General features: G+C 42.8%; 2 protein-coding genes across 2 annotated transcripts; one reads left to right on the top strand and one right to left on the bottom strand.

The window, feature by feature from the left end:
• Positions 1 to 884: 884 nt before the first annotated feature.
• LOC143285896 (uncharacterized) lies at positions 885 to 3,554 on the bottom strand. Its single transcript, XM_076593341.1, has one exon. The coding sequence runs from the start codon at positions 3,153 to 3,155 to the stop codon at positions 906 to 908; it is 2,250 nt and encodes a 749-aa protein (XP_076449456.1). The 5' UTR covers positions 3,156 to 3,554; the 3' UTR covers positions 885 to 905.
• Positions 3,555 to 8,538: 4,984 nt separating this feature from the next.
• Positions 8,539 to 26,250, top strand: LOC143285530 (3-dehydrosphinganine reductase-like). Its single transcript, XM_076592890.1, has 10 exons — positions 8,539 to 8,714; positions 9,466 to 9,555; positions 12,277 to 12,336; positions 12,927 to 12,992; positions 15,719 to 15,814; positions 16,125 to 16,316; positions 16,894 to 16,977; positions 20,697 to 20,780; positions 22,313 to 22,414; positions 22,621 to 26,250. Exons 1-10 carry the CDS (start codon positions 8,607 to 8,609, stop codon positions 22,738 to 22,740), a joined length of 1,002 nt encoding a protein of 333 aa, XP_076449005.1. The 5' UTR covers positions 8,539 to 8,606; the 3' UTR covers positions 22,741 to 26,250.
• Positions 26,251 to 26,706: the final 456 nt, after the last annotated feature.

Raw genomic sequence — 26,706 nt, 5'->3', positions numbered from 1 at the left:
TCAAAATATTTATTTGCATGTGATTTTCCAAACTGTCAACGGCTAAGCTGACCCTTCAAAACCAAAACCATGCCAAAGCTGTCCCCCAACCCTCCTTTAGAGATTCCCCAAAACAACCTCCTTCCCATTTTTTTTCCTTTGACGTTTTGATATTACTTCTTCAAAATCAGCTTGCAAAAGGGTGATTCTTTCTTTGTATAACTTCAGCTCAAACTTCACAACGTTCACTGAAATATTCACAAATCCCAGAGCATTTGTTCTGACAGCCCTGGGAACAGCTGAGTAACAGTCCAAATCTGCAACTTGAGAACAAGCCACTGAGAAACTGCTTTTGTGTAGTCAATTGCTCGTTTGACAGTTTTAATGTTTATCACTTTGTGGGTAATAATTTAAGAAACGGGGGGGGGTATACTTATTGAAGGGACAAGTGAAAAAAAAGAAAGAAGATATCAGCTTCACAAACTATCTTCCTGAAACAATGTTTTGTACACTTGAAACAATGTGTTGTACACTTCATGAGTGATACTGATAGCCAAAATGTATCATTACGAAAAAAAAAAAAAATTTAGAATGAATATACATATTCAACAACACAAAAAAAACAACAAATATTAAGAATGAATACATATTATATCAGCACTCTTGGACTGTTTCACAGAAAAAAAAGAAAAAAAAAAGAGAGAGAACTATAACAAGACTGACAATGGTGTCTTTTTTTTTTTTTTTTTGTCTTAGTTTTCCGCAACAAAGAAATAAAATGGGCAGGGGTGGCTTTAAGGTCAAGATATGAAGTTGCAGAGGATTAAAAAAAAATAATAAAAAAAAAAGGGGGGGGGGGAGGGATCGAGGGGTGGGGGGTCGGGTCGGAGTGGGGGAACAAACCTAATGAACAGGCAGTTTTTCTATCAAGGACTGAAGGATACAGAGTCCACCCCGGGTGACGTCAGGTCCTGGCCCAGGGCGCACCGGAGCTCCACGCCGCTGACCGAATTGGTGGCCTGCGAGTGAGACAGGCGGGCATCCATAGCCCCCATGGACATCATGTCCGGCATGAGGCTGCTGGGCAGACGTAGGTGGCTGCTGCCCCGGTTGTTCAGGTTCTCCTGGGCCGCTGCCAGGACGTTGCGTAGCTCCACCCCGCTGCTGGGCACCATGTCGCTCAGGTAGCCACTGCGAGAGATCACCTCACGCCCCGCTGTCACTGCCGTGTGCATCAAGGCACTCGAGCTGCGCACGTCCAGGGCTCGCATGTCCATGGGCCGCATGTTGAGTGAGCGCGAGTCATTGACATGCTGTTCCATACCACCCCGGCTGTCCAAGCTGCTGCTGGCCACAGACGGCATCTTGTGCGCCATGCTGGGCTCTGCGCTGCTCCTCATCGAGCCCCCTACCTTGCTGTTCAGGCCATCTTGGTTCACTGGCGTGCGCGATTCATTGTGGGCTGACGTGGGCCTGGAGTCAAAGCCGACAGACGTCATGGCCTCCTGGTGCACCATGGTGTAGCGAGGGTCAATGGAGGCCATGTCTTGGCGCTGCAACACGTGTGGCTTGTCATAAGCAAATGTGGGCGGTCTGTCCACCATTGCTTCACCAAACATGCCATACGTTTCCACACTGGGACCAACAACAGTGTACGTTTGTACAGCAGAGTCCACATACATTTTCTTGTTTGGCCCGATACCGATAGATGCCGACTTTGCTGATGTAATGGAGTTGTTCAGAGGGGGAAGGTTGTGGCGCTTTCTGTGAGTCCTCAGCCCCGTGCTGTGGGCAAAGGACTTGTTGCAGTGGTCACACTGGAACGGCTTTTCAGAACTGTGAGTTCGCTGGTGCTGTGTCAGGTTGCCTTTCTCTGAGAAGCGTTTGTCGCAAATAGGGCAAATATAAGGCTTTTCTCCTGTGTGGATTCTCATGTGAAGGTGAAGTTTAGCCTCCTGCAAGAAGCCTCGTCCACACTGGTTGCAAACAAAGGGTTTCATGTCCCCATTGTGCTTCAAGCTGTGTCGCTTCAGTTGGTATGAGTGACAGAAAGTTTCTCCACACTCACGACATAGGTAAGGAGTTTCACGTGTGTGCGTTCGCTTGTGTTTCTCCAAGTTGCCTTTTTCAGCAAAAGCTCGATCACACAGATCACACGGATATGGCCTTTCTCCTGTGTGTACTCGCTCATGCAGCTGAAGCTTAGCAAAGCAAGCAAATTTTTTGCCGCAGTTACAAACAAATGGCATTCGACGTACGTCAGTCTTGGTTGGATCGTCGCTGGCACTTTCTTTGGCATCAGACTCGGAGTCTGTCCGAGCAAGACTACTGGAACGCATCTTCTCCAAGTTTGCTGGCGTTTTGTTTTGTTCGGCCTGGTGACTTTTCATATGATTGGACAGGCTGCCACTGTGAATAAACTCTTTATGGCAAATCTGACATTTGTACAGTTTTTCTCCTGTGTGAATACGGACATGCTGCTGCAGATGGGATCTGTGTGAAAATACTTTGTCACACTCAGTACACTTGTGAGCGCCTAAGGAATGCTCAGCTCTACGGTGTGCTCGCAAGCCATCTCTCTTGGCAAAAATCTCCCCACAGGTCTTACACTTATAAGGTCCTCCTTTGGTTGACAGTTTGCCAATTGGAGGTGTCTGATCATCACTTACAAGTGACTGATCATTCTCTGTATGCCCATCATCCGCTGGCATATGCCATGTGTTTGTACTAGTTCCTGAAGAAGCAAGGTTAGCACTCTGTGGTCGAGAAGTATTCTGCTCCGTCTGTCCTTCTCCTTTCCTGCAAGCAACCAGACCTAAGACTCCTGGATCAAAAGACGACTGTATTGCTGCTGCAGTGTCTGGATGCAATGTCTGCATGATTGGAAAAGATCCTGATGCCATGCTGCTATATACAGATGATGCATGCATTGCCCAGTCATTTTGTCTGGACGAAAAGTTTTTAAAACCTGTAGCTGATTGGTTTGAAGGTGTGGACGTATGCTGATAACCATGACTACTGGTGTGTACACCAAACGAGAAGTTGGAAGGATACATTTGGGAGTGGCTCCAGTCACCTGTTTTCTCAGTTCCTTTGTTCATTGCATTACCACTGACATCATTTCCATTAGTAGTTGGCACTATGCTCGTATTTGAACTACCGGGCATTACATCCATAGCTCAACACAATGGCTCAGCTGTAGCAATACCGAACATATCATGGGTAATTTTTAAAACAAATAAAACTAAATGTCAAAAGAATGTAGGGGAAATGAGGGGAGTGGGGACAGAAGCAATCAATGTCAGTTTTAGTCCTTTTTCCCGAAACGTGAGTCTTACTGTTTGTTCATGCAGGGTGCAGCGGCAGTCACTGACACAGCGCACTTCCTCTCTGTCAACACATCATGAAGCGTCCATTGAAATTATTTCAATCCATACAAAACCCGGCTAAATCACACAATGAACAAATGTGCAGGGCTCGAGAAAGAAATACTTATCACTAGGACAGGTATTTTCCTGCAGTTTTGCATAAAGTCTGCAATTCCACAGGTTTTCAGCGGCCGACGTCGAAACGGAAGTTGAAAGATCGTCCTTGACCTTACGTGACGAGAAAAAAAGCAGTGATTATTAGAACGGTACAAAAAAGTGATGTGGGTCTGTGCAAGGTCATGCCCCATGCAGTATGTGCAGAACCAAAGTGAACGGTTGTTAGAGGGCCATACTTAAAAACAAAGTCTTGACTTCGAATCCTCGAGTGTAATCGTTATGTGCGTGCGCGCGTGTGTGTATGTGTGTGTGTTTGTGTGTGTGTGTGTGTGTGTGTGTGTGTGTGTGTGTGTGTGTTATAAGAATAAGAATGAAAAGTTAAGAATAATAGCACTACCCGATCGTATTATGAAAAAAATGGTCGTATTCCCTTCCGTTTCAAATACAAGAATGATATATATACCGTTTTCTGCCATCTTCAACATTCTAAAAACAAAAGTTAGTAAAAATGTTTGGTGTGCTTGTGGATATTTGTTTAAATTGCATTATTTTCTTGACATTTCATTATTGTCTGTCAGCTGTTAAAATCATATCTTTCTTAACAAAACTTGAACTTGAACTTGATCAGACGTTTTATGCCCGGAAGGCCTGTTCGTCGTTCAACTGGATACAGTATACCAGCATGCGTGGCCTAACGATAGCATACTGGATCATATATGCTTGGAGAGTTGGCCCAATGAGCGTCTAACCTAGTCTTGAAGGATAACATGGTTGGGGCAGTCACAACACTATCTGGCAAACCATTCCATATATTAACGACTCGCTCTGTAAAGGAGCTGCGCACTTTCAGTCTGCAATGTGATTTACTTAACATTAAACTGTTGCCTCTTCTGTCTCTACTTACTGCAGGTGATAGTTCGGGATTGTTGGTCTTGTAGATTCCATGTATGTATTTGTAGCAATCGTTCATATCACCCCGCTGCCTCCTGTGGTCTAGACTGGGTAACTTAAGCAAAGCGAGTCTTTCATGATACGGCTTTGTTCTTCAGATGACCAATCAGTTTCGTTGCCCGTCGCTGGACGTCCTCCACCTCTCTGCACAATGTTTTTGACTGCAGGTTCCAGACCAAATGCCCATACTCTAACCAGAGTCTAACCAGGGATTTGAACAACTGTATAAACAGCTCTTCAGATAGGTAATCGAAGGAACGCCTGATTATACCAACCATCTTGTTAGCCTTTGCAGTAATTGTTGCCACATGCGTCTTAAGGTTCAGCTTGTTGTCAATGTACACTCCCAATCTTTCATCACGTCACTCTCAGCAAGTGCCAGGTTGTATTCCGTCCCGTTGTTGTTTTTCCCTTTCATATAGTAGATCGCTTTCGATTTGCAGTTTCCTAGCTTCATTACACTGCATTTTTCTGGATGGAAGTGTAGGAGCCACTCTCTAGACCACTGCTGCAGGTTGTCTAGGTCATCTTGGAGGACTTGTGAAGCACCTACTTGGTCACTTTGTGTGAACAAATTTGTGTCGTCGGCAAATAATTTCACATTACTCTTCACTCTACTAGGAAGGTCATTGATGTACAACAGGAACAGCAGGGGTCCTAGAACACTACCTTGTGGAATACCGCTTGTGACGTCTGCCTGCTGTGATGTTGCCCCATTCACAACCACTCTCTGCTTCCTTTGAGACAGAAAGTCCTGGATCCAGAGTAATGCCCTGCCTGATGCTCCATGTGCATGGATCTTAGAGACAAGTCTGTGATGTGGGACACTGTCAAACGCTTTCTGGTAATTCATATAAATAGCATCAATGGAGCCACCTCTATCTAAGCTCTTGTCCAGCTGTCCAATACGTCCAACAATTGCGTAGCACACGGGCGTCCCTGAACAAAGCCATGTTGTTCTACGTTGATCAGGTTGTTGGTCTTGAGATGGTCTATGAGCTGGTCCCTTACCAATGTCTCAAGGACTTTGCAAAGAATGCATGTGAGACTCACAGGTCTGTAGTTGTTTGTCAAGATCTTACTTCCCTTCTTAAAAATTGGAGACACAAATGCTTCTTTCCATTCCTCTGGGAGCTTTCCTTCTTCCATTGATTTCTGGAACAGTGTCGCTATTGGAACTGCTAGGGCCTCCACAGGCAATTCATCATGAGAAGATTTTTTTTTCTGAAGACGATTTTATGAATAATATTACCGATACAGGGTCACATTCTTTCAGTTGAATCTTTAAGTTCCGAACTGTTGCTACACAGTCTACGTTGTGTTCATTCATTGATCTGTATTTTGTGTTTCATGTTTCTATCTTATTATTTTCGTTTATGTTGCTATGAGATAACACGATGTGATATCCTTGCTGTCCCCTACCTTTCACACGCACACACACACTGCACATACAGAGAGAGAGAGAGAGAGAGGGAGGGAGGGAGAGAGAGAGAGAGAGCAGCTGTAGCAGTGAAATTTTGCTAATGAGTGTGGTGTGTTTGTGTGTGTATGCGTGCGTGTGTTTGAATGTTGTGTTGAATGCCGCAAGTTGGATTAGCAGTTTGCGTCCACGCGATCTAAGTTCATGTTCTCGCGCCTTGTATTATGTGCAGTGATGAGTCCCCACCACGCACGTGTGTGGGTTGCATTTCATTTGCATGTGTGTGTGTGTGTGTGTGTGTGTGTGTGTGTGTGTGTGTGTGTGTGTTTATCAGATTATTGTAATTCAGGTCAATGTTGTGCACGCGCGTGTGTTCGTGTCATCACAAAACACACGATGTAGCTGCTGTTTACGATGGCCGAGTTGTCGGATCATTAATTTGTTCTCTTTATATATGCACGAACTCATGTAACTTCTGTTGTTTACATTGGCAGAGTAGTAAGGTTATATACACTATTGAACAAATGTTATATGTATTCACTGGCTCAAACTTACTATTGTAATTTTTCCAACTTGGAAAATGATATTGGCACGTCCGTCATCACGCGGCAATCGAGTAAACGAGTTCGCTATCTTGACAACTTTCACCCCAAAAAAAGAAAGAAAGAAAAAAGTTATCTCGCCGCATTTGTCTTCTCCACAAAATGCACGATGAATGACCCGTGCATATAATCTGATTGTTTGGTTTTCTGTTTCATCACTTTTTTTTTTTCACCTCCTCATTTTTCGACCTATCCCTTTCTCCGCGCTTTGTGGTTTTCAAAACGTGAACGTACAGACACTTTTCTATATCATACACTTAATCAGTTACATCGTAAATACGTCGTTACTTTATATTCACGTGCACTTCAACCTGGGCGGTCATTCCTTCCGCGCAAACTGGAAAGGGCGAAAAAATGCATTCCATTGTCTTCGCGTCACTTATAAATCAACGATCATGCTGAATACCTTAGACGTGTCAAAGATGGACTCTCTCTCTCTCTCTCTCTCTCTCTCTCTCTCCTCTGAGGGTCGAATGTAGAAGCAAACGGCAAAAAAGCGGTAATCGATTTAACCTTCTTTGAATAAAAACTGGTATCATTTTGTTTCATGGCTCTCTGCATGTATGCCTATTTGCGAGCAGGCTTAGCGGCGATTCAATTTGCGTCAAACAAAAGTTGTTTGGTAACATCAACTTTGTCGCATCGAGATGAACGTCCACGATAACCTGTCTTTATTAACATTAGTTTTTGTTGCTCTTTAAAAACAAAAAAACAAACCAACAACAACAACAAAAACACCATATTTATATGTGTTCCTCACGTTGTACACAAAGTCATTTGTAGATACTGACTCAGTGGAGAAAATGAAATCATGTCAAGGCCGAATTCGACCCCCCCCCCCCATACCCCCTCTCTCTCTCCCCCCTCTCTCTCTACTGTGTCAGAGTGTGTGTGTGTGTGTGTGTGTGCCGTGTGTGTGTGTGTGTGTGTGCCAGTGTGCAGTGTGCGTGCGTGAGCAGTCATGTGTGTGATAGTGTGTGTCAGTGTGCGCGCGCGCCAGCGCCGGGTGTGCGTGCATGCGTGCGTGCGTGCGTGCGTGCGTGTGTGTGTGTGTGTGTGTGTGTGTGTGTGTGTGTGTGTGTGTGTGTGTGTGTGTGTGTGTGTGTGTGTGTGTGTGTGTGTGTGTGTGTGTGTGTGTTCTTATCTCAGTTAATCATTGTACTATGTATATAGTGTATGTATGTATGTCTGGTACTCAGTGATATCATCTATTTAAGGAAACTGAATTAAGGCGCCGCCGCTGTACAATACCCACCACCATATTACTGACCACTGACTACTGACGTACCGTAAAATAACTGATGTGTCATCCTCCTTCTCTGCATCTCCAAAACTGATCATTTTCTCAGTCTCAGACAGTTTCTCGACCCCCCCCCCCACCCCCCGCCCCACCCCGGGCATTCCCAACTGAATCCATCTTCAATATCAAAAACTAAAGAAAACAGATCCTATCAACACACACATCACTGTGACATCAAGACTGAGTGACAAACATGTAAAACTAATCATTAGTGTGCCGGACGGTTTGTGTGTGTGCCGTGTGTGTGTGTGTGTGTGTGTGTGTGTGTGTGTGTGTGTGTGTGTGTGTGCCACTGCGGTGCCGGTGACGGTGACCGACGGCGTGGGTACTGCACACGCCCGGCGGCGCGCGAATTGTGGTGTGTACTACTGAGAGTCACTGAGGCCCACGGCCGTGCCGGGTATGGGTAGTATTGAGGTGGGGGGGGGGAGAGAGAGAGAGAGACAGGGAGAGAGAGAGAGAGAGTAAAAGTAATGAGTCCCTAAATGATTGAAGTCTGCAGAACTGATAATAGAAAAACATCATCAAAACTGATTTTCATCGCAAGTTATCGGATCTTATCATGTCATACCAGAAAGTGGCTTCCATGTTACATAAGGTATATTAGTTTCTGTTTCATATCCACTTTCATCCAAGAAAAAAAAGTCGATCGACAGATGCCATAACTGCGTGCTGATCGACAAACTTCCGATCTGAAAACACCATGGACGCAGGAATCCAAATAAAGTATTCTATCGAGACTGTGATTTAGGGCGTTAGTCATTTGATTCAAGGGAGTTAACCTACATTTTCCGTGGAAACCTCAACACAACTTGTTCCCCTCCGGCTCACTGATAATTGGACTTGAGGAAGGGACGCGTGGGAAAAAGATGTTTTGGGTTGTTGCCGTCGTGTTTCTTGCAGTCGCTCTGGTTCTGTTTTTACTGTCGAGTTTCATTGCACCCAAGCCTATTGTGCTTAATGGAGCCCATGTCCTGGTAACTGCCTTCTGTTCCAATGGATATGTGTGTGTGTGGGTGGGTGTATGTGTGTGTGTGAATCTTTTTTTTATTTTTTTTTTTTTTTTTTAATATTTTAACTTTTTTTTTTTAGACATACTTTCGATAAACAACATTTCCCCCCGAGAAATACCCAACTAGTGCAAAGAATAATCGATGTGTGTGTGTGTGTGTGTGTGTGTGTGTTTTATAATGGATAATATCCTTTGCATCTTCATCTTGCTGTTATATGAGGGATGTACTACTTTTTCCTGTGCTGTGCACCTATATGTGGGAGGAGTGCTCTCTGTGTGTGTGTGTGTGTGTGTGTGTGTTTTATAATGGATAATATCCTTTGCATCTTCATCTTGCTGTTATATGAGGGATGTACTACTTTTTCCTGTGCTGTGCACCTATATGTGGGAGGAGTGCTCTGTGCTGTAAATGATGCAGAGATGGTGACTGTTACTTCATGGTTGATTCTTGATGATTGCTGATTCTCTTTTGTAACATGTGATTTGTCAGGCGCCATGAGTAATTGTTATTTGAATTTTAATGAGAATTGTTGTTTCATTCTTGTCAGTGCATAATGTTTAATTTGTGAAGCGCAGTGAGCCTATAGCAGATATGGGCAACCAGTGCAGATTTTCAAGTATTTGTTGTGCAGGTAATAGGGGGAAAACATAGCCAGTCTGTAATCTGTCCTTTGGGATATTGTCAGCCAGTGCAGTTTTTCACCTTTGTTGTGCAGGTGACAGGGGGATCCAGTGGCATCGGTAAATGCCTGGCAGTGGAGGCAGCGAAACGCGGAGCCAGTGTCACCCTTCTGGCCAGAAATAAGGTGGCATGATCAAACACAGCACACACAAAATCATGTCTGCTATACACACAGTGATGCTTTCTTTTGTGCATTGTTTAAAAATATATTTACAGCATGTATAAATTATATCTGTTGGATATGCAACAGATCTTCTATGTTGTGCATTTATCATTTGTTTTAACACTTAGACAATTGATGGTTTGTTTTAATGCTTAGACAACTGATGGACTATCTGTCTTTGCAGATAGTGCATAAATATTGGCAAATACATCTTGCAGTATACACACAAATATAGAAAATTAATATTTTGTGCAATTGAAAAGTCAGTCTATAGTTTTGTTGTTGCTATTTTTGACTCACTTGTGTAAACAAAGTGAGTCTATGTTTTAACCCGGTGTTCGGTTGTGTGTGTGTGTGTGTCTGTGTGTCCGTGGTAAACTTTAACATTGACATTTTCTCTGCAAATACTTTGTCAGTTGACACCAAATTAGGCATAAAAATAGGAAAAATTCAGTTCTTTCCAGTCATTTTGCTTAAAACAATATTGCACCTCTGGGATGGGCAAAAAAAAGAAAAAATGAAGCCTAATTATATGCAAACTGCATTTACTGTTATATTTATATTTTTTGTATTCTCTAAACTTGGCACTTTGATCTGATATTCTGGCCCAACAACAAGAGCAGTCATTTTTATCATTTTTTGTTCAAACAGGAACTTCTTTTGCTAAGCATGGAAGTTTTATTTAATTTGCAAACATTTTGGTGCAGATAGTGAAAAAGGGAAATTACTCTGTAATTAATGCTAGGGGACTTAATTTGCTTTAAACTGATCTTTCTCATCTTAAACATTACATTTTGAAATTATACTCAATACATAAAAAGCTTGGATTTTTTTTAAAAAGTGTATCACAAGTGAGTCTTGAAGGCCTTGCCTCTCTTGTTTCTTTTTTTGTTGTTGTTTTTGTGTGTGTTGTTTTTATTTTATTTCTACAGATATCAGCAGACATGTTAATGTGAAGAAAATGGTGATACCTTTCAGTATATATCTAGATCTGGATGTATACATTACTGAAGCCAATTATTGACCAAAGTGGTTTGGTGTTATGGAATTAAAATCATTTGAGACAGCAGTTGGCATATGGTACGTTGTCTGCATGTCAGCTTGATTTTACTCTTGAAAATAGTCACAATGATATTTGGAAATGCATTAATCATTTTACTTGTATTTGTACATGTGTATGTGTATTGTAATTTGTATGGTGTTAAACTTAAAGTAAAACTGGAGAATTTTGTACAATTTTGAAAATTGTAGAAATCCATGAGGTGCTGGTACAACTTTCATACTTGATTTGATGATAATAAAGCCCAAGCTTGTATTAGAATGCATGCATGAGAATCTCAAGTGTGCAGACATGTGGTTGAAAAAAAATATATCAGACTTGTTTTGATGCAGCCAGACACTGAGACACTGAAATCAATAATGCATGTGGCAGTGAATGGATATCTCAATAACTAACTATGAACAAAGTATGTTTCAGACAACTGAGGGATATTCTGCTAACAGAGTCACCTATACATGGTTGATAAATCTAGCAAGGTGATCAACATGATAAGAGAAATAGGTGAAAAATGAAGCATTTGTAATAGACAAAACTAGGCCACAGATATAATTACTTATTACATTGTGGACTCTGATGGCATATTTGGAAAGAAGAATCTAAGCCATGGCAATGAGGTGACATTGCAAGATACCTAACATCAGATACACTGATCACATCACCAATAAACATGTGCACCAAACCACCAAACAGCACACTGGACCTTATGAAGATCTGATGACATCTGCTACTACATGGGTACGACCACTTAACAAGATCCAGTGGCTTTGTTAAAACAAACCTCCAAGGACGTGCTGAGAGTGGGAGATTAAGGGGGAGACCAAAAAAATGACAGGCTCGCAGCATTCTGGACCTGCCTAGGGTGGGAGATGGGGGAGGACAGAAAAAATGACACACTCACAGCATTCTGGACCTGCCTAGGGTGGGAGATGAGGGGGAGACAGAAAAAATGACACTCTCACAGCATTCTGGACCTGCCTAGGGTGGGAGATGAGGGGGAGACAGAAAAAATGACACTCTCACAGCATTCTGGACCTGCCTAGGGTGGGAGATGAGGGGGGAGGACAGAAAAAATGACACACTCACAGCATTCTGGACCTGCCTAGGGTGGGAGATGAGGGGGGGGGACAGAAAAAATGACACTCACAGCATTCTGGACCTGCCTAGGGTGGGAGATGAGGGGGGAGGACAGAAAAAATGACACACTCACAGCATGCCAGAATGGACAGGAAACCATTAGCAGAGAGACCCAGGCTTTGATGCACAACCAGCAGAACCGGAAGAATCTGTTGAACAGTTCTGTGCTGTGCCCCATTGACTCTTTGCAGAGTTGAGGGAGAAGGAAAAAGAAGATGTGTGCATGGGGAGTGGGTGGGGAAGGATGGAGAGTATGACTGCTAATCGACACAGTTAATGTGATATGCTGAAGTAATGCAGTAGTGGGCAGGCACAGACATGATCATTTTATGGTTAACGGTTTAAATTCAAAGTTTTATCATTGTATGAACAATATGGACAAGAAACGGCATAACTGGTCTCTAGAGAGAGGTAGAGAAAGAGATACAGGATAGAGTCCTTGTTTTGTCAGCATTCATAGTGTGTCCATTTCTGTTTTGTTTTGCCAGGCACGCCTGGCTGAAGCTGTGGAAGAAGTGCAGAAGTACATCACAGATGGCAGCAAGCAGGTGAAGATGATTGAACTGCTGTCATGAATTAATGAGGATCATATATCGTGATGACAAGTGGATTGTTGCTTGCTGCATAGTTTTCTTCTTCTTCTTTTTTTTTCTTTCTTTTTTTGTAGAAGAATGTAAAAGGATAAGCTATAAGCTTCTTTTCACTGTGCACTAACTGTAGAAAAAGCCAAAACAAAGAAAAAAAGGAAGCACAGAAAACAGAACAAAAAGAAGAAGTAGAAAGAAGAAGAATAGGAAGAAGGATGAAAAGAAGAATGATTATCAAAAAGAAACAGAAAAGAACTCACAGAAATCATATCAGCTTGAGACAGAGTTAGAGAAAGACTTTATTGATGTTTCATGCAGGTGGACAGAGAGAGATTCTATCCATTTTTTTATGCATTGAGCAGAGAGAGTAGAGAGTGAGAAAGATTTGATCAATTTCTGATGCTGATGGACAGAGAAAGAGAGACTGAGAGATGTTATTGATTTTTGATGCAGTGGGCAGAGAGATGGATTTTATTGATTTTTTTTTTTAATTCAGGCGGACAGAGACCAAAGCAGCTATGTTGAAGAGAGTTTTGTGTGGTTTGTTGCAGAAAGTTCAGAGTGTGTCTGCAGATATCTCCAAAGATTTCAGCCTTTTGGAGGAAACAGTCAAACAGGTAGTGATCAAGTCAGAGGGCGTGTGTCTGTGACTCAATGTTCTGCTAACAGACTCAAGACTGGTACATTGTCTATACACAGGTACAAACATTCACTGCTGAACATGGGCAAACAATAAAATGTTTTGCAAACAAGCTAAAGTTTTGTAAGCTAAGAGTGAATTAAGAAATAAAGAACACTGAAATATTATCACACACACACACACACACACACACACACACACACACACACACATATACACTTTGTGTACATGTGTGCATGAGTGGGTGAAGCTTGTTTCTTTTCCGTTTGTTTTGGTTCTGGGAATGAGTTTTATTCCTTTTCAGTATTAACTTCTTGGCTGCTGCATATGGTGAGTATGCTCGTTAGTGATAAGCTGTCACCTCAGTGAGATAAGTCAGAGCTTGTAGGTCAGGATGTCAGTGAAGGGCTGTCACCTCACTGAGATGGGACAGAGCTTACAGGTCAGGATGTCAGTGAAGGGCTGTCACCTCACTGAGATAAGACAGAGCTTACAGGTCAGGATGTCAGTGAAGGGCTGTCACCTCACTGAGATAAGACAGAGCTTACAGGTCAGGATGTCAGTGAAGGGCTGTCACCTCACTGAGATAAGACAGATCTTACAGGTCAGGATGTCAGTGAAGGGCTGTCACCTCACTGAGATAAGACAGAGCTTACAGGTCAGGGTGTCAGTGAAGGGCTGTCACCTCACTGAGATAAGACAGAGCTTACAGGTCAGGATGTCATTGAAGGGCTGTCACCTCACTGAGATAAGACAGAGCTTACAGGTCAGGATGTCAGTGAAGGGCTGTCACCTCACTGAGATAAGACAGATCTTACAGGTCAGGATGTCAGTGAAGGACTGTCACCTCACTGAGATCAGACAGAGCTTACAGGTCAGGATGTCAGTGAAGGGCTGTCACCTCACTGAGATAAGACAGAGCTTACAGGTCAGGATGTCAGTGAAGGGCTGTCACCTCACTGAGATGACAGAGCTTACAGGTCAGGATGTCAGTGAAGGGCTGTCACCTCACTGAGATAAGACAGAGCTTACAGGTCAGGATGTCAATGAAGGGCTGTCACCTCACTGAGATAAGACAGAGCTTACAGGTCAGGATGTCAGTGAAGGGCTGTCACCTCACTGAGATAAGACAGAGCTTACAGGTCAGGATGTCATTGAAGGGCTGTCACCTCACTGAGATAAGACAGAGCTTACAGGTCAGGATGTCAGTGAAGGGCTGTCACCTCACTGAGATAAGACAGATCTTACAGGTCAGGATGTCAGTGAAGGACTGTCACCTCACTGAGATCAGACAGAGCTTACAGGTCAGGATGTCAGTGAAGGGCTGTCACCTCACTGAGATAAGACAGAGCTTACAGGTCAGGATGTCAATGAAGGGCTGTCACCTCACTGAGATAAGACAGAGCTTACAGGTCAGGATGTCAGTGAAGGGTTGTCACCTCACTGAGATAAGACCGAGCTTACAGGTCAGGGTGTCAGTGAAGGGCTGTCACCTCACTGAGATAAGACAGATCTTACAGGTCAGGATGTCAGTGAAGGACTGTCACCTCACTGAGATAAGACAGAGCTTACAGGTCAGGATGTCAGTGAAGGGCTGTCACCTCACTGAGATAAGACAGAGCTTACAGGTCAGGATGTCAGTGAAGGGTTGTCACCTCACTGAGATAAGACAGAGCTTACTTGTCAGGATGTCGGTCACCATTCTGTATTTTGACTTCTTTCTCATGGGACTGCATTGCTTTTATGGAGCAGATTCAATCACACCATTGATAATAGTAGTGACTGCATTTTAAATTCTTTCCACACTGATTTCAGTTCTCAAAGGTTCAACAGTCATGGGGTTAAAGCTATGTTTTGTTCTGTTTGAGTCATGAGTCATGTGTGTGTGTGTATGTTTGTGTGTTTGTGTGTGGGGTGGGGGTGGGGGTTGGTAGTTGATATCCATCATTTGCTGGTGTCACACAAGATACAACTTTTTGTGACTTGTTCTGTGTTTCATTCATTTTGATTAATTTTGTTTTTGATATTTTTTTGTATGTGTGACTTTGACTGCGCTATCATTTGAAATTTGACGAATATGTGTGTTTGTGTGTGTGTGTCTGTGTCTCTGTGTTTGTATGTTTGTGTGTGTGTCTGTTTTAAAGGGTTGAAAAGTGATGTTTCTACCAGGCATGCTTTGTTATGACTTGTGTGTGTCTGTGTGCTGGTCAGGCATCTGCTTGGCAGATGTGGTGTAGCGTATATGGATTTGTCCGAACGCAGTGACGCCTCCTTGAGCTACTGAAACTGTGTGTTTTTGTTTTGTTTGTTGTATGTCAGATTTTACTGGTTCTGCTTGTAATCTGTATACATGTGTCACAGACTTCACTGCACCCAATTCCTTTCACTGAGATGATGAAGTTATTCTGGTATCAGTGATAAATATTGCGATAAGAAATGTGCATTATTCAGGTATTGTTACGTACGACATGTATGATAAGTGTTGTGTTATGTACACTTATTTTTGTGTGCATCTGAACATACGTTAGTGTTTGGTTGGGAGTATTTGCAGGGTTATGGACGTAGGTTTTCTATTTTAGTGTTTAATACATATTTTACTTGTTAGTTTTTACATTGTACAGCGCAGTTGAGCATGTTTTACATAGAAAGGCGCCATAGAAATTGGATCATTTTTATTCTGATTCTGATTGTGTGTGTGTGCAGATAGAAGCAGAGCAGGGTCCCATCACAGCTCTGATCAACTGTGCTGGCACTTCAATGAGTGGCAAGTTCCTGGAGACACCCTTGGAGGATTTCAAGGTAACACGTTTTGAACAGATTTGTAACCGCTGCAGGAGGGGAAAGTTCATGCTCACACAGACCTCCACACGTGCAGACTCAGAGCTACACTCACACACATGCATGCAGACACACACATGCACACACGCAAGCATATGTAGTCACTGAAATGTCTGGATAACTGCCAAAACAAACTCACACAACACAGAGACAGTCATACAGCACACACACACAACACACACACACACACACACACACACAAACTCACACAAAATCACACAACAAATCAAAACAAATCAAACACAGCTGTACCCTGTGTGTGACACGCCAGCGAATGATGGACATCAACTACCACGGCAGTGTGCTCCTGACGCGTGCGGTGCTGCCAGGCATGGTGGCCCGGAGACAGGGGAGGGTGGTGTTCGTGTCCTCCATGGCGGGGCAGCTGGGGCTGTTTGGCTACACCGCCTACTCCTCGTCCAAGTTTGCCCTCAGGGGGCTGGCGGAGTCCCTGCAGATGGAGGTGAGGGAGAATGCGTAACTTCTTCTTTCTTCTTCTTCTTCTTTTGTCGGCTGCAACTCCCACGTGAACTTTTATGTACATGAGTGGGCTGTTACGTGTATGACTGTTTTTACCCCCGCCTTGTAGGCAGTCATACGCTGTTTTCAGGGGTGTGCATTGCTGGGTATGTTCTTGTTTCCATAACCCACCGAATGCTGACATGGATTACAGGATCTTAAACGTGCGTATTTGATCCTCTGCTTGTGTATACACATGAAGGGGGTTCAGGCACAAGCAGGTCTGCATATATGTTGACCTGGGAAATCGGAAAAATATCCACCCTTTATCCACCAGGCACCGTTACCGAGATTCAAGTCCAGGACCGTCAGATTGAAAGTCCAACACTTAAACCACTCGGCTATTGCACCTGTCAAGGATTTGTTTTAAAGCATGTGAGTGAGGGACTGTGATGGATTAAAAAAAGCCAGTGAATTCCAGCTGAAGAACTAAAAGCTCCATACTTCATGCACTTTGTTGTGCTCTACATATGATGGGTGGTGGGGAACTTTCACCTGTGTTCATGACTGTGTGTTGACAGGTGAAACCTCACAACATCCAGGTCACTTTGGCTTTCCCCCCTGACACAGATACACCTGGCTTTGCTGAGGAACAGAAATCCAAGGTAGTCATTGACAACAAACATGTGTATGCAGTTTTTCATGGTGTGTGTGTGTGTGTGTGTGTGTGTGTTGTGTGTGTGTGTGTGTTTGTGAGTGTGAGTAATTGAGAGAGATAAAGATACAGATGTTAACTACTTAACTGATATGTACTAGTTTACACTGTAAACAGTTAAACTGTGAAAACAAGTGGACCAGTCAAAGGAAGATACTAACTGGGTGCTTAATCAGACTTTCAGAAAGTTTGCGTTCAAGGGAATGATTATTTAAGATATGTTCAACAAACAAGGATGCCACGGAAACAGAATCAATAATTTGTTTTTAAATCAACAGTTCTTTCGTTTTTGGACACTGGACAAGTAAGTGAGTCACAGTTATTTATTTACACAAGGACATTTTTCTGTTTTTGCTATAGTTCATATAAAGAGCGCTCAAACGAACATAATTAGTGATACATCTGGAATGAGAAGTGCATATGCCAGATAAAAACTGTTTCCTGTTTTCAAACCCTTGGGCATTTATGCATTTATGCACTTTTGGCTGTATTGGCACTATGGATTTTTTTAGCCTTTTGTCCCATTCCCCATCTGCGACTGCATGTGTGCTTCAGACGTTGGGCCATGATGCCACATGGGTATCCAACGATGATAGTGCAACTTATCCTGGTCTAACCATGATTGAACTTCTGTGACTGTCAGTTTAGATGGACTGTATCAATTGGATTGACTAGTATATACATTGAATACCACATTTTGTTAGCTTCATGATAATATTATCTAAAATAGATTGGAATCAGGCTTGTGTGTGTTCAAGAGTTCCTCTTTCTTTCAATTTTATGGCAGCTTGCGACACGGGAGCTGATTCAGCTCCGTACATGCACGCATATATTGATTTGCTTGTTAAAAGCATTGGATGTTTTTGTTGACAGAAAGATTCTGTCACGTTTCCTGTGTCATGTTTGCATTAAACTGGACATGTTGGGCACTTTGACCAGCATTAGTGCTGAATATTGCGCCATGTAAAAATTACATATTATAATGATTACTGTTATTGAGTGTTTTCTGTGTTTCCCTGATGATGTTGTATTTGTTACTTGGACTTGGTTGCATGAGTGATTTTAGCAGTGCCTAGTTTGCTTTGGGTTAACCCCTTGACTGCTACTAAAGAGAAGAGCTCATCAGTGAAGGGCTGTCACTTCACTGAGATAGGAGAGAGCTTACAGGTCAGGATGTCAGTGAAGGGCTGTCACCTCACTGAGATAGGACAGAGCTTACAGGTCAGGATGTCAGTGAAGGGCTGTCACCTCACTGAGATAGGACAGGCCTTACAGGTCAGGATTTCAGTGAAGGGCTGTCACCTCACTTAGATCAGACAAAGCTTACAGGTCAGGATGTCAGTGAATGGCTGTCACCTCACTGAGATAGGACAGAGCTTACAGGTCAGGATGTCAGTGAAGGGCTTTCACCTCACTGAAATGGGACAGAGCTTACAGGTCAGGATGTTAGTGAAGGGCTGTCACCTCACTGAAATGGGACAGAGCTTACAGGTCAGGATGTCAGTGAATGGCTGTCACCTCACTGAGATAGGACAGAGCTTACAGGTCAGGATGTCAGTGAATGGCTGTCACCTCACTGAGATCAGACAAGCTTACAGGTCAGGATGTCAGTGAAGGGCTGTCACCTCATTGAGATAGGACAGGCCTTACAGGTCAGGATGTCAGTGAAGGGCTGTCACCTCACTGAGATCAGACAGAGCTTACAGGTCAGGATGTCAGTGAAGGGCTGTCACCTCACTTAGATCAGACAGAGCTTACAGGTCAGGATGTCAGTGAATGGCTGTCACCTCACTGAGATAGGACAGAGCTGACAGGTCACTAAGACATAATTTACAGGTCAGGATGTCAGTGAAAGGTTGTCCCTCACTGAGGTAAGACAGAGCTTACAGGTCAGGATGTCAGTGAAAGGTTGTCACCTCACTGAGATAAGACAGAGCTTACAGGCCAGGATGTCAGTGAAGGCCTGTCACCTCATTGAGATAATACAGAGCTTACAGTTCAGGATGTCAGTGAAGGGCTGTCACCTCACTGAGATAAGACAGAGTTTACAGGTCAGGATGTCAGTGAAAGGTTGTCACCTCACTGAGATAAGACAGAACTTACAGGTCAGGATGTTAGTGAAAGGCTGTCACCTCACTGAGATAAGATAGAGATCATAGGTCAGGATGTCAATGAAGGGCTGTAACCTCACTAAGATAAGACAGAGCTTACTGGTAGGGTGTCAGTGAAGGGCTGTCACCTCACTGAGGTAAGACAGAGCTTACTGGTTAGGATGTCGTTGAAGGGCTGTCACCTCACTGAGGTAAGACAGAGCTTACAGATCAGGGTGTCAGTGAATGACTGTCACCTAACTGAGATGACAGGGCTTAAAATGTCAGGGTGTCAGTGAAGGGTGTTGCCTAACTGAGATAAGACAGAGCTTACAGGTCAGGATGTCAGTGAAGGGCTGTTATCTTACTCAGATAAGACAGAGCTTACAGGTCAGGATGTCAGTGAAGGGTTGTCATCTCTCTGAGGAAAGACCGAGCTTACAGGTCAGGATATCAGTGAAGGGCTGTCACCTCACTGAGATAAGACAGAGCTTATAGGTCAGGATGTCAGTGAAGGGCTGTCACCTCACTGAGATAGGACAGAGCTCACAGGTCAGGATGTCAGTGAAGGGCTGTCACCTCACTGAAATGGGACAGAGCTTACAGGTCAGGATGTCAGTGAAGGGCTGTCACCTCACTGAAATGGGACAGAGCTTACAGGTCAGGATGTCAGTGAAGGGTTGTCACCTCACTGAGATCAGACAGAGCTTACTTGTCAGGATGTCATTAAAGGGCTGTCACCTCACTAAGATAAGACAGAGCTTACAGGTCAGGATATCAGTGAAGGGCTGTCACCTCACTGATATAAGACAGAGCTTACAGGTCAGGATGTCAGTGAAGGGCTGTCACCTCACTGATATAAGACAGCATACAGGTCAGGATGTCAGTGAAGGGCTGTCACCTCACTGATATAAGACAGCTTACAGGTCAGGATGTCAGTGAAGGGCTGTCACCTCACTGATATAAGACAGCTTACAGGTCAGGATGTCAGTGAAGGGCTGTCACCTCACTGATATAAGACAGCATACAGGTCAGGATGTCAGTGAAGGGCTGTCACCTCACTGATATAAGACAGCATACAGGTCAGGATGTCAGTGAAGGGCTGTCACCTCACTGAGGTAAGACAGAGCATACAGGTCAGGATGTCAGTGATGGGCTGTCACCTCACTGATATAAGACAGCATACAGGTCAGGATGTCAGTGAAGGGCTGTCACCTCACTGATATAAGACAGCTGACAGGTCAGGATGTCAGTGAAGGGCTGTCACCTCACTGATATAAGACAGCATACAGGTCAGGATGTCAGTCATCATTCTGTATCTGGACTTCCTCCTGCTAGGACTGCATTACATTTGTTCAGCAGAATCACTGACAGCACTGAGAAGCACACAGAAAGTAGTAACTGCCGTTCACACTCATGTCACACTGATCTCATTCCACCCAGGTTCAGCAGTCAGGGGGTAGAGAATGTTCCTAGGCCTGTGTAATTAGGGAGACTAAAGAAAATTCTAAATGCTAAACAGACTTAGCGCTGCTAAGATGGCTGATAGAACCCATCCCTGGTGTCTTTCCTGTCGCAGCCCAGAGAGACACGTCTGCTGTCGGAGTCGGGCGGACTGTTCCAACCAGACGTTGTAGCTCGCACCATCATACAGGACATGGTGGTCAGTATGCTGTCTGTCTGTCAATCTCTGTTTCTCTTTCTCTAGGAGGCACCACATACAGGACATGGTGTTCAGTACACTGTCTGTTAAACTCTGTTTCTCTTTCTCTATGAGGTGTAAATGCTGTCAGACAAATCCATGTGAGCTACGCTTCATCAGCTAGGCTGACCAGCAGCATAACCCGACATGCTTAATCAGACCTTGGTTCTGTATCTATCACAGTGGATTTCTCTACAGAGTTTCAGTTTCAGTTTTTCAAAGAGGCGTCACTGCGTTTGGACAAATCCATGTATGCTTCGACACGTCTGCCAGGCAGATGCCTGACCAGCAGCGTACATGCTTAATCAGGCCTTGATTGTGTGCCTATCAGAGTGGATTACTTGTACAGAATTTTGCCAGAGGACAGCACTCTTGTTGCCATGGGTTCTTTTTCAGTGCACCATGTGGCACAGCGGACCTCAATTTATTGTCTCATCCAAATGACTAGATGCTCAGTTTGATTTTCCAGTCAGACTGTGAATATAAATTTATGCAGTGAAAGTGGTTGTTGTTCTTTGCTTCATAGCATTAATGTGAATTTAAATTTATAATCTCATAATCTGTGCCCCCGCCACCCCCCACAAAAAAAAAAGAAAAAAAAAGTGCTGTAGTTGTTTGGTGTCACCCAGCGACACTGTGAGCTTACTGTGGAAGAGTTGGTTGGATTTTGATACCAGTAATAGGGGTTTGAGGCCCCTCTTCGACATGGTGCTGTGTCCTAAGGAAAGACGCTTTTCTCTGTTTTTCCTCTCAGTCCAGGCGTGAAGGGGCACCTGACTTTGGGACAGTTCTAACAGCGTATGGACAGGATTGTGCCCATAATGAGACAAGGTTAAAGGTTAAGGTCACAACATGGCTCATGTTGGAAGACTGTAGAATCATGCTGAAATTTTGAGTTTTTAATCCAGTGTTCATTAAAACACATGGTAGTGTGTGATTTGTTTTGGCCTGAACATAAGTGTTGTATTGAAAATTAGAGGTCAAAGCCACATCAACATGTGTGTGTGTGTGTGTGTTTTTTATCTGTGTCACGGTGTCTGTTGTTTTTGTGTTTTTTTATGATTCCTGTTTTGGATTGAATAGGTATCACACAAGTGTCTTGATAGCCTTGTCTCTTTTCTCTTTATTTCGTCAGAAGGGACGTTTCCTTATCAGTGTGTCAGTGTATGGATATGAATATCGATATTCAGGTCGTATTCTTTTTGGTTTTTGTTGTTGTTTTGGGGTTTTTTTTTTGTTTTTTTTTACAGTGTGCATTTTTTTTCTGAAGGGATGTTTTCTTATCAGTGTATGGATATAAATACCAATAACGAGTTTTTGTTATTGTTTTTTATACAGTGATATGCTTCTTTTTTTTTCAGAAAGGATGTTTCCTGGGCAGTGTATCAGTGTATCAATGTAAATAACAGTAATGAGGGTTTTTTTTTTTTTTTTTTTTTTTTTTGGTTTTTTTTAATTCATTTATACAGTGAACAGCATTTCTTTTAATTCAGAAAGGGCGCTTCCTGAGCAGTGTGGGAGTGGACGGGTTCATGCTGAGCACAGTGACCAGTGGGTTCTCTCCGGTCACCTCCCTCCTCGATGCCATCCTCCAGGTCTGCTTCTGCTCTTTGTGTTTGTGTGTGTGTGTGTGTGTGTGTGTGTGTGTGTGTTTGTGTTAGTGTGTGTGTGTGTGTGTGTTTGTGTGTGTGTGTTTGTGTGTCTGTATGTGTTTGTGTGTGAGTGTATGTTCGTGTGTGTGTGTGTGTATGTTTGTGTGTATGTGTGTGTGTGTGTCTTTATGTGTGCAATCTGTGGACAGGTGTCACTGATGGGTATCTTTCGCCTGGTGTGCCTGTTCTACCAGTTCCACTTTGACCGCACGGTGAAGAAATGCCAGGTAGAGGGCGAGGCTGACAAGGGAGACAAGAAGTCGTCGTGACTTCTGACTACAAGAAGTTGTCATGATGTCTGTGACCTGTCTGTCGTACATGGATGACAGAACTTTATGTGACTGGCATGGTGAATGGTTATGAAAACTGAAATTTGGGGTTGGGGGTGTTGCTTTTGTTTTGGCTCATGCTTTTCTTAAATATTTTGGAATCTTTGATTGATTTGAAATTACCAATGGATAATGGGAGTTTATGTGACTGGCACGGTGAATGGCCATGAGAATTAACAGGTGTGGTTTTTGTTGTTGTTTTTTGGGGAGGAAGGGTTTGTTTTTTGGCTCACTCTATACATAAATTTTTGTATGTTGTGTTTGAAACCTTCAGTGATATTTTATCAGTTATACCATGTAGATGTTTTCTTTAAAAACTGTTTCTTCATTTTTCGATAGCATTTACATGAGCATTATTATTTTTGCTTGAAGGAAAAGAACCATTCATGAGACATGGTATGTTTTATGTTCACTTGTGAGCTTTGTTGCCATGTATGGGTTAGAATTGCATTTTGTAAACCACATTACTATGGAATGATTTATATAATTTACATTATTTGAATTAATTACATTTTATAAACCACAGAACCATGGAACAAACTGTAATTCCATTGCCTGTTGAAAGAGGCAGTCATGTATTTTTGTATTTGTATTACTTTTTATCACATTAGATTTCTCTGTGTGAAATTTGGGTTGCTCTCCCCAGGGAGAGCGCGTCACTATACTACAGCGCCACCCATTTTTTTGGTATTTTTTCCTGCATGCAGTTTTATTTGTTTTTCCTATTGAGGTGAATTTTTCTTCAGAATTTTGCCAGGAACAACCCTGTGAGGTGCTTGCTTCTGGCTTTTCATTGGGATCTAGAGAACTGGGCTAAAAGGGGGGAGAGGGACAGGGGACCATTGTATGTGTGGAAAATTCTTCAAACTGTTTTTATCTCTTACTGGACCAATATCACCACACACAACCTTACAGGATGTTCAGCTTTGTCTTTTTTAAAACTTTTATGAAGAAAATTGAGCACAGTGACCTTAATGATGAAACAGTACTCAAATGTTGCAATATTCCCCAAAGATATTTAAAAAAAAAATGAGTGAGATGCCTGAATTTGCAAGGCTCCTAACAAAAATTAACTTATCTATTTCCAGCATAGGAATGATAATGATAAAATACATAACGATGCATTTATAAATAGTGCTTTCAAACCTCTCAAAGCACATTTCAGTAAGACATCACTCAGACAATAAGTATACAAACACACACACACTCACACACACATGTACACACACACACACACACACACACACACACGCACACTCACACACACACACACACACACACACACTCACATACAGTCACACACACACACACACACACACACAGTCACACACACACACACACACACACACACACACACACACACACACACACACACACACACACACACAGCCTGTCCTCTTCACGTCTGCCTCCAGGTCACAGAGCCATGTATTTCTTTGACAGCCTCTTTTCCTTTTCCCCTGTGGGTTCTTTTTTCTTTTTTTTTTTTCTTTTGCATTCGTGGGCTGCAGCTCTCACGTTCACTCGTATATACGCGAGTGGGCTTTTACGTGTATGACCGTTTTTAACCCACCATGTAGGCAGCCATACTCTGCTTTCGGGGTGTGTACATGCTGGGTATGTTTTTGTTTCCATAACCCACCGAACGCTGACATGGATTACAGGATCTTTAACGTGCGTATTTGATCTTCTGCTTGTGTATACACACGAAGGGGGTTCAGGCACTGGCAGGTCTGCACATGTTGACTTGGGAGATCGTAAAAATCCCCACCCTTTACCCACCAGGTGCCCTCACCGTGATTCGAAACCGGGACCCTCAGATTGAAAGTCCAACGCTTTAACGCTATTGCGCCCGTCCCCTGTGGGTTCAAGGAAAGGTCTTGTCTTGTGATACTAGATGCAGGTTTGCGGAGTTTGTGGCCAGTCCATCTCCAGCGTCTTTCATGGATCTCCACTTCTGAAAGCTGCTGTCTTGTTCATTCCTACAGTTCTTCATCTGTGAGGCAGGGAGGGAATGAATGTGGAATTAGATGGAAGGAAGGAATTCTGTTTAATGTATGGCTACATGTGCTGGTGATTCAAGATTGTAGACATACAGTAATAAAAGTTCAATTTTCACATTTGAATGTGATTATATAAACTTGAATGAATAATAATTATTCTTTGCTGGAAGCTAGTCTTTAACACACGCTTAGAACACATTATCTTTTAAGGTGATATGCACAATAACTCAAAGTAATGAACAGTCCAGGCCTTGTATTTCCAAAAACAAGAAGAAATGTTGCTTGTGTCTGGTTCCCTGAAAGGGATCTATTCTACCGTTAACCCCTTGACTGCTGAACCTTCCATTGGTGAAATTAAATCAGTGTGGCAGTTACTACATTCTGGTGTACTTATCAAATGGTGTCACGGATTTTGCTGAAGAAAGTAATGCAATCCTGAGATGATGAATTCCAAATACAAAGTGGTAACTGACATCTGACCTGTAAGCTCTGTCTTATCTCAGTGACATGACAGCCCTTCATAGATGAGCATACTTATCAGCATCAGGCAAGGGGTTAAAGAAACAGCTGCCGTATTATTTGTTATGTCTATTTTTTGTTCTTTTTTTGGAGGGGGTTGGTTTTCTTTTCTTGTTTTTTTTGCACTTAAGTTTGGGAAGATGATGGTGATGATTGCAAGTGGTGATGGTCAATTGCACAGGAAAAAACCCCCACTCTCAATACATACACCAACACCACTTACAGACTTGAGTTCTCTCTGCTAGTTCAGGGTTCAGAGTTCAGGGTTCGTGGGTGAAGGAATAAACACTGGGTATGGAGTGATGATCACTTCAAGTGCACAGTTGTCAGCGCTATGTCTGTTTATTTACCATCTTTAACTTCTGGTTGTGTGTGGTATTGTACTGTGCTGTGCTGTGTATTGTGTTCTGTTGTACTGTATTTTTGTCACACGATTTCACTGTTTGAAATTCAGGCTGCTCTCCCTGGAGAACACGTCTCCACAGTGCAGTATTTCCTTTTTTCTTTATTTATTTCCTGTCTCCGACTGTATTTGTTCTTCCATCAAAGTGGACTTTTCTTTAGAATTTTGCTAGGGGCAAGCTCGTTGTTGCCTTCGGTTCTTTTACATGCGATAAGTGCATGCTGCACACAGTTTATTGTCTCTTCTGAAAGACAAAGTTGTATTAATGGTTTCATCTCAGTAAATATGAATACTGTGTTATTGATTACTATTCTGTTTCAGTTTCACACACAGGTTTGACAGATATTGACATCAGTTTGTTGAAAATATTTGCTTTTTTGTGCATGTGGATTTCTTCAGGTGTGTGTTTGAAACTGGGTTGGAGTGTTTTTTTCTGGCTCAGAGTAAATATGACATTTGACTGTGTGTTATTTATTCAATGCTCTTTCATGTTTGTGGGTTAAAGAATACATTTTATTTATGAATTTTAAACTGGCTTGTTTACGATTCTGTTTTTACTTCGGGTGATGAGTGCTTGTTGAGTGAAAATTGGATGAAAGTTGATTGTATGCTGCCTATCTGCTATTTCAACTGGTTCATGTCTGCACTTTAAAATGAATTTTCTGTTGAACTCTGACACTAGCTAATTCACTATTAACCACTGACCCAGCTTTCTGATCTGTCAACAAATCAGGCAATTGTATTTCCAAATGAAGCAAACTGCAACCAATGATACTAGCTTGCAAACATGTGGCAATGCAGCTAAGCTTGCTTTTGTCGCTAAGACCAGTTAGTGGGCCAACAAATGAAGTAGGAAAAATACCAGTAATTCTTTATGTATGTACTCATTCACACTTTGATTATGGCCTGATTTTTGGAAAAAGTGTGGAGGAAGGACATGGGGAGGGGGGGGGCATATCTGAAGAAAGTGATTGCAGGAAT

The sequence above is a fragment of the Babylonia areolata genome, chromosome 9 (genome assembly GCF_041734735.1).
Source record: "Babylonia areolata isolate BAREFJ2019XMU chromosome 9, ASM4173473v1, whole genome shotgun sequence".
NCBI classification, from domain to species: domain Eukaryota; kingdom Metazoa; phylum Mollusca; class Gastropoda; order Neogastropoda; family Buccinidae; genus Babylonia; species Babylonia areolata.
The sequence above is the reverse complement of the archived record's forward strand: the minus strand, read 5'-3'. Positions and strand labels throughout refer to the sequence as shown.

Excerpts from the sequence above, each read along its gene's own strand:
- LOC143285896 (XM_076593341.1), bottom strand. The coding sequence starts at position 3,155 with ATGGATGTAATGCCCGGTAGTTCAAATACGAGCATAGTGCCAACTACT.
- LOC143285530 (XM_076592890.1), top strand. The coding sequence starts at position 8,607 with ATGTTTTGGGTTGTTGCCGTCGTGTTTCTTGCAGTCGCTCTGGTTCTG. Across the intron at positions 20,781-22,312 it reads CCATCATACAGGACATGGTG|AAAGGGCGCTTCCTGAGCAG; the intron begins GTCAGTATGCTG and ends CTTTTAATTCAG. Across the intron at positions 22,415-22,620 it reads TCCTCGATGCCATCCTCCAG|GTGTCACTGATGGGTATCTT; the intron begins GTCTGCTTCTGC and ends ATCTGTGGACAG.